Source organism: Actinia tenebrosa, unplaced genomic scaffold (assembly GCF_029948245.1).
Source record: "Actinia tenebrosa isolate PJP-AT-01 unplaced genomic scaffold, QUT_ActTen_1.0 PGA_scaffold6__47_contigs__length_16458017, whole genome shotgun sequence".
NCBI classification, from domain to species: Eukaryota; Metazoa; Cnidaria; class Anthozoa; order Actiniaria; family Actiniidae; genus Actinia; species Actinia tenebrosa.
In genome coordinates this window covers 10,701,140-10,708,992 of record NW_028292583.1, presented here as the reverse complement: position 1 = coordinate 10,708,992, position 7,853 = coordinate 10,701,140, and the positions used below count along the sequence as shown (strand labels likewise).

Sequence of the window (7,853 nt, the reverse complement as noted above, 5' to 3'; positions counted from 1 at the left end):
ACAAAGAAAACAAAATGGCGGATATGAGAACAGTTCTCTTGGCTTCCGAGGCTGAACTTTACGTTCAGGAGCTCAAAACTTTCCCTATAGCAGAGATTGGGAGCCCAAAGTGAGTGTTTTGAGTTGTAAGAGATATTTAGAATGTGTTAGGGATGGTTTGGTCTAGTGTAGGCATTTGTTTTGAGTGGCCTCTGACACCAATGTACGCGGCCGTCATTTGCAAAAAATACCTGAAAATTAAGTTGCATTATTGGTTTCATCCTAAGTTAATATTAGTGCTCTGCAAGTAAATGATTCTGGTAGCTCAAGGTTAAAACGTTTAGACAGTTAGGGGAGAAAGAGAAAAATAACAGCTGAGGCCATTGGTCACTGTTGTCAATGCTTCGATATTCATTAGAGAGGGGAGGGCCCGGGGACTTCGATTTAAAGTCAACAAGTTAATTCAGTGTAATTTTGTTACATATCATTAATGATAGATTCATTATTTATTATTATTTAGATGGTTAACACAACATGAATTTATAGAGAAACTTAATATGCAGGTAAAATGTTGTTGTGTATGCTCTTCCTAATATTCAGGTTACCTGCAAATATATATATATATATATATAAATAGTAAAGCTTTTTATCTTAAGGACCTGTTACACGTTGAATCTTTTTGCTAAAACTTGTGTGCAACAGCATGGCGATATGAGTTTTAGAACAACCCCTGTGAAACTTTTCTCACAATACTGTTGCACACAAGTTTCAGCTAAAAGTTACAGTGTGTAACTGGGCCTTGAAAGTCTTACATATTTGACTTCTAGGCAGTTATTTGTGCATCAACTCAAACAGATGAATACATCAAAGATTATCTCATAACTTTAGGAAAGGTAACTAGTAATCTTAGCTTATTGTTGGTTTCACTTGACAGCATATCCTATCTCATTTGGAAATTATGTTCATTAGCGGAGTCACGAACTTCACATGGTTTCACATTCCCTAAGGAGGATTCAAGAGATGCCTTTTATATATGTGTATTTCTACTTAAGGAATATAAAATGTGCACGCATGTCTCTGTAATGTGATATAAACACACTGCTGGGAGCTGTAGAGCAAAAGAGAAGCAACCTTAGGAACATGAGGCGTGGCTGAGTGTTTCTCTTGCTTCTCAAGTGCTCTACAGCTCCCAGAGTGTTCATATCACAGTACAGAGACATAAGCAGCCGTTTTATATTGCTTTTAGGAGATATTTTTGAACCACTTGGCGCGAGCATGTCTATAATGTCCTCTGATATAAGCTTGGTAGCCATCCAATCAGGGTACATGTTATATCTCAAGTATTTTATACAATACTATACAGTCCTTACAGTATATATCATATGATTGTACTATCAAAAAGAGGATATAAGTCTGGTCTGAGATCACTTGAGCTTGGAAATTTCCAGATTTTACATTTCATACTGTATTATTAAAACTAGATTCCAGTTCTTATTCATGAGTTGATTGCAACTGAAATGTGGAAGGCTAAAGTATATCCCAAGATCGTCCAGTCAGACTTCAATCCAGCTTCTACTTTACCCCTGTACTTTGCAGTGAGTATAAACTCCATAAAATATGTACTGCAATATAAAATTTCATTGACGTCATAGTTGCTGATTTAGGTTCTATTGGGGTGGAGGGGGATTTAAATTATAAAATAGGGAAGCACAGGCAGCGTAGCAGTGAGAGTGCTCACCTCTCATCAATGCGACCCGAGTTCGACTATTAAAAATTTACTTTAATATAACTGGGTCACATTGATATTTGAAATGACTTTCATCAATTTCTAACACTGACTCGATGATGTGTTAGTATTTATCAGTTATTCAATTTAATGTGCATGTTGTTCCTTAGTTATTTCACGAAGCAACCCTCATTGGTTTACTGGAGACTGTCCTATATCATAGGGTAAGTATATGCCTATTAATATAGTGTTGTGGGCCTTTGAAGTGCACCTGAATTGGCTATTTGGCCAATCATATCCAATGCATAATTTAGTTGCATGAGATTGTTTAAATAGGCTTTGAGATAAAATGCATGCTTATGTTAACTTTCCCAGCTGCAGAGAGATGAAAACTGTGCACAATTTAAAAAACTCTTGAATGTAGTGACCCAATTACTCTACTCGTATGATGACAAGTCCAGGAATCGAACCATATTAAGACCCCAGAAGTGAGAGGGTCAGAGTTCACTACCCACTACACCACCCTTGATTATACCTTAGATTAGCCAAAGTCTTTTCAGTCTGCTTTAAATCAACATGCATTCTTTTTTAAACTTTCTTTGAATACCAGGAATCTTGTGAAGCAGCTGAGGAAAGCATTCTAGATTTACTAGATTATTGTCACAGAAAACTGACCCATTTGATAGCAAGGTAACTATGGACACTTTACTCGTACTAATACTACTACAGTAGTATTCTACCACTTTTGACTATAGAAGTCCTCTCTCTTGCCTTTAATTATTTACCATTGATGGATTTATGGGGGGGAGGCTTTGGCCCCAATTTTTAGTTTGGAATTTTGGTTTGACTCTTTGTTTAACATTTGATGACTTTGTTTACCATTTTTGTTCAAAACATACCAAGAACCCAGCAAATAGCATTTCTAAAATCATAAGTTAAGAATTTCCTTGGGAGCTTGCTGAAATATTAGTTATCTAAAATTAATTGATATTTAATCAAGTAATTTTAATAATCAAGTTTGGACTCCTTATTCCAGTCAAGAGGAAGTAGATACAGAGAAAGAAACAACAGCAAGTTCAAATCCCAGTATCGAAGTAAGTTACACAGCAAATTTTGCCTGACTTGATTGGATAGGTAGCCATCTCATAAGCTGTGACTGCAGTTTATAGAATGTCGTACTACAGCATTGTCAATTTTTGCAATCATGCCATTTTGCAGCCATATATCTAACGGTACTGTAGAAGTCATCTACATTTAGAATCATGATTAGGCTCCTATGTGTAGCACTATATTAATGTCGTCATGCTTACTCCCCTAAGTTCTAAGCTACTTTTGGGATTGAGTCTTGCATGAGGTCACTAATAGCAGCTGCATAGGGGACTAAATGACAACCATTAAAACATTACAATTTTTTATTTAAATGTGGATTGATAATTTGAATAGGTCAAGATTATATCTGACTCCTCTCTTACAAAAAAAAGATGTTAAATGGTATTACATTGTACAACTGTGAGAAATGAAAGAATTTGACTGTTTTATGCTCATGTCATGTACTTTTGATATTTTCAGGAATTACAAAGACAAGATGATGATATCAAATTCACTGTGTGTGTCAAAGCTATTTCAATTCTTAACTACATTACTGAACATATCAACAGGTTGGTGCTGTTCATTACATTTAGCACCCAGGTTTACGAAGAGTGGATAGCACTATCCAATGTATACAACTTATCCAGTTGATAAATTTATTGGATGACACTGGATAATGATTTATCTGTCGCACTGCTCTATCCGCCCTTCATAAAACTTGGCTCTGCCTTTTATGGAATTCCTTGATGTTTGAACTATTCCATTTAATGAACATTTTATTATTACTTTTGTCATTGCTAGCCTTCCATATAGTGTGTTGACAAGAATGCTAAATACTCACGGTAAGAAATTTTTTTCTGAAAAATAACCTTTTCTCATTTAAATACATTTTTATCCATTTTGTAACCATCTAGTACCTGTACCCTGTACATGTATCTACCCACCATCAGTTCATCTCTTATTCCATCCATCCATCTGTCATTCCATGTCCATCCATCCATCCATCCATCCATCAGTAAAACTGTTATTTCTTCCACTTACCCATCCATCAATAATTACAGTGTAATTGTGTAATTCTAACCATCCACCCCCCCATCTGGCATTCCATCCACCCACCCATCCATCAGTAGGTTTGTGTCATTCTAACCATCCACCCACCCATCCATCCAAAAACCAGATAATGCCTACACAGTCCAAGTAATTATCTTGAGGAGAAAAACGTATATGTTAAATAAATTAATGTTTTATTTCTTTTAGACATGCCTGTTGTTCTGGTTCAGTTAGTAGAAAACCCTCCCTGGGTCAGAAGGAACAAAGAAGGTAAAGAAAACAATAACTGTAGCACTGTGCCTAAGTCCAAAGAAAATATTGAAAATATTGTCTTGTCACAGGAAAGCTAGAAAAATTTATTGATACAAAGTGGAGAACTGTTGATGAAAGGGAAAGACTACAGCTTACGAAGACAGATGGACAGGTAATGCTGGTTGCCTTCCTCCCTCCCTCCCTTTCTCCCTCCCTCCCTCCCTTCCTTTCTCCTATCCTTCCTTTTTTCCTTCTTTCCTTTCTCCTTCCTTCCTTCCTTCCTTAATATTCTTAGACAGGGAATATTAATATTAGCTTGTTAGGTTTTTAAAAAGCATGGGTGGTGTAGCGATGGTTCACTTGCTGACAGGGTCTTGGATTCGATCAACAGCTCAGCATCACATGCAAGTAGAGACTGTTAGGTTTCTCTTTTGGGTTCAGGGCTTATCTCTGGTTTCTCTGGTTTTCTTCCCTTTGAAAAACCTAACAATCTAATCAAATTCCACTTTTATCTGTGAGATAGCCATGCCCTATCTTTGCTCAGCCTAGATGCTCTATTAGGGTTTGATAAAATTTGAAGATTTTACAAGAACTCACAAATCTTCTATTTATTCATTTTTGCTCAATAGATATGGCTTGCTTTATTCAATCTTCTTTTGAAAGAAGACTGTCAGAGAAAATATGAGCTGAACGACTACAAAAAAGCACAAATTCTGAAGGTAAGATGTCCTAATTTTGACTTGATCAGAAAATTCTCTATATTGACAATTTGTTCCATAATTTATTAATTGAGATAATTATTATGATAATGATTAATAATAGTTTATTATAAGCATATTTATGTTGTTCATCATGTGCTGTGCCATCATGTGCTATGCCGTATGAATAATAAACATATTTATTCAAACCATTAATCTTATTATTTTGTGTTATCAGCTAAGAGGATATCTTAATGAAGTGTTACTGGACCAGATCCCTAGTCTCATTGACGTGCAGCGATACTTGGAACATCTTGCTATTATGGAACCACCTGCTGTCAAGAAGGATCTTGTTCTTGAGCAGGTACTGTATGGATGACTAGTCCTGACTGTCATGCTATGGTGATGCTATGGTACTATACCATATCAACATTAGTCATCCTGTACTGTGTCATGTCATCCTGTACTGTCATGTCATCCTGTGATGTGCTGTGCTGTGTCATGATATTCTGTGGTGTGTTATGATATGCTGTGCTGTGTCATGATATGCTGTGCTGTGCTGTGCAAAGTGTCATCCTGTGTTGTGTTGTGTCATCCTGTGTTGTGTTGTGTCATCCTGTGCTGTGCTGTGCAAAGTGTCATCCTGTGTTGTGTCGTGACATCCTGTGCTGTGTCATGATGTTATGTGCTGTGCAAAGTGTCATCCTGTGCTGTGCCATGTTATCCTGAGCTGTGCTGTGCTGTGCTGTGCTTTGCTTAATCTGCTATAGACCTCACCTTTGATACACGTTATTTACAAGCTAATCACTGTCAATGGTCAGAACTATTAAGAAACTGTTTACAAAACCCTAGCTAAATCTGTCTTGCTCTCTCTCTCTTTTTAGCTCCCTGAAATACGAGAAACCCTGCTGAAGCAAAATACAGGGAAATGGAACAAAATAGCAGAACATCAGAGAAAAGAATACTTTTTACCTTCTGAAAATGAAGTAAAAAAGCAAGCCCAGAAGTGAGTAGCTTTTCTTATCACTTTGATAATAGTCCATGTTGACTCGTGCATGGCCTCGCATTCAACCACCTCTGGGTGAGGTTACTCATGGTTGAAAAGAGGTTCTTATTCACATGGGAATAAACATGATGTAGTGTGATAAAGCTCCATTATGAACTTCATTGTTTCTTCTATCAGGCTAGCAGCGACCTATAACCTTGATGCTTTAGAAGATCTCATCAGCGAACCTCCTAAGTGTGCAGCATGTGGTAAAGCAGCAGCCAAGAGATGCTCAAGATGTCAAAATGTCTGGTATTGTAAAAGGTAAAGTGCGCATGCTCATCAGAAAACAGACGTGGGCATAAGGGGCTCTAGAAACTTGCAAGCTTGGCTGCAAGTAAAATACCGAAAATCTATATCTTTTTTCTTTGATATCAATTTTACTCCTAAGAGAACGTGCAGATGTTGGGGGTTTGGGATTATTTTAGGAAAGTGCCTGTCTGAACGCCTCTTCTCATTGGTTCATTTGGTTCATAGGGCTGCAAAGGTTGTAGCCAAAAGTGTCATATGCTGTCCACTGTTGTCGCGCATCCTGCCACATTTGAATCATGCGTTACGTGCTGCAAATATACTTTCAGATTATTGCTGCAAGGGTTGCAGAGGGTTGCAAGGGCTGTGAGGCTTACAGGGGTTGTGAGGGTTGCAGGGGTTGCAAGGGTTGTGAGGGTTGCAAGGGTTGCAAGGGTTGCAGGGGATGCAAGGGTTGCAGGGGTTGCAGGGGTTGCAAGGGTTGCAGGGGTTGCAAGGGTTGCAGGGTTGCAGGGATGCGAGGGCTTGCAAGGGTTGCGCTTACGGCTACGGCTCGTGCTTCTCCTTACACTTCTTCGTGCTTACGTCACCACCTGTGTGCTTTATTACTGAACGGAGCAAGTAAAAAGCTGTTTCATTTGTTAAATACGATACTATATTGTTCTGTAGGGAGTGCCAAGTAAAGGACTGGCCCAAACACAAACCCATATGCCACGTGATGTCGAAGGACAATTAGAATATTCTTGGACCCAAACTGAGGACGAGCAAGGCTCAATCCTGTTTATATCATATTTTAGACTGCATGGAAATAAGATCCATATTTATGTAATCGTGCAAGGATTATCGGCATGGCAAAAAAACAGTACTCAAGAGAATGACATTCTGAAAAGGGAAGCGATCACTTCTAAGCTGTACGCTTCTTCCGTGTCCAAGTTCTTCTTGTCATGAAAGTTATAGAATACGAGTGAAAGACGTTGAGTTGCCAGCACTTTCATATGCTTTTTGCTAGCCTAGTCTACATCCACAACCTGTCTCCCTCTTCTAGAAGGGCGGATCTGGACGTGGTTTATTGAGTAGCTGTACATTCCTTCTCTGTGTATGATGTCCTCAATAAATGTAGGCGGGTGAATAACATTTCCGAAGGGTCAGAGTTGGCTCTGAAGGGCTACCTTGAACTTGCAGGAATTTGCCTTGGATTTACTGCGTCATGATTGGTGGAGTATGTTGTCGAAGTTTCTAAAATCAGCTTCTGGAATATTTGAAATTAAACAAAATAGTATGCTTTTTAGAAGCTACAGCGGTGAGTTAGATTGAATACTTTGGGCACAGCTGGCGACCATTAGCAAAAACAGCAGGGTTCATTTTGTTTAAACAAAAAAATATATTGAAACTACGATTTATTATCAATTTATAATTAATGTAAAAAAAAAAAACAACTCTAGTTCTTCTCCTAAATTTACAAAAAAAGCAGTGTCGTAGCGATGGGAGTAGTATCTTCTTTGCAGCAGTCATTCGTGTCGGTCTCATCATAACGTCTGCTAGAGGCTACAAGGAGAGTGGCTGCTTCCCCACTCCCCCCCCCCCCCCCCCCCTCCCCCCTCCCCCTTCCTCAAGAAAAAAAATGTACTAAACCTGTAGATATGGACAGGAAACTTTAGTCGGCAAACAGAGATCTCTTTTGGGAATTCCACGGGCTTTTGATTTCAGAGGTGGCGCAGTGAATCAGTGAATCCTCAAATTTACTTTGCGATATTCAGTTTTAAGC

At 38.4% G+C, this 7,853-nt stretch overlaps 1 protein-coding gene across 1 annotated transcript; it reads left to right on the top strand.

The window, feature by feature from the left end:
* Positions 1–8: 8 nt before the first annotated feature.
* On the top strand, positions 9–7,383 carry LOC116287347 (zinc finger MYND domain-containing protein 10). The gene is made up of 16 exons (XM_031694019.2): positions 9–109; positions 500–542; positions 807–872; positions 1,461–1,574; positions 1,876–1,929; positions 2,316–2,395; positions 2,742–2,799; positions 3,275–3,363; positions 3,596–3,636; positions 4,052–4,114; positions 4,186–4,268; positions 4,726–4,815; positions 5,033–5,158; positions 5,679–5,800; positions 5,978–6,103; positions 6,758–7,383. The coding sequence occupies exons 1-16, from the start codon at positions 15–17 to the stop codon at positions 6,822–6,824; spliced, it is 1,317 nt and encodes a 438-aa protein (XP_031549879.2). The 5' UTR covers positions 9–14; the 3' UTR covers positions 6,825–7,383.
* The last annotated feature ends 470 nt before the right edge of the window (positions 7,384–7,853 follow it).

Excerpts from the sequence above, each read along its gene's own strand:
- LOC116287347 (XM_031694019.2), top strand. The coding sequence starts at position 15 with ATGGCGGATATGAGAACAGTTCTCTTGGCTTCCGAGGCTGAACTTTAC. Across the intron at positions 1,575-1,875 it reads CTTTACCCCTGTACTTTGCA|TTATTTCACGAAGCAACCCT; the intron begins GTGAGTATAAAC and ends GTTGTTCCTTAG. Across the intron at positions 2,800-3,274 it reads GTTCAAATCCCAGTATCGAA|GAATTACAAAGACAAGATGA; the intron begins GTAAGTTACACA and ends TGATATTTTCAG.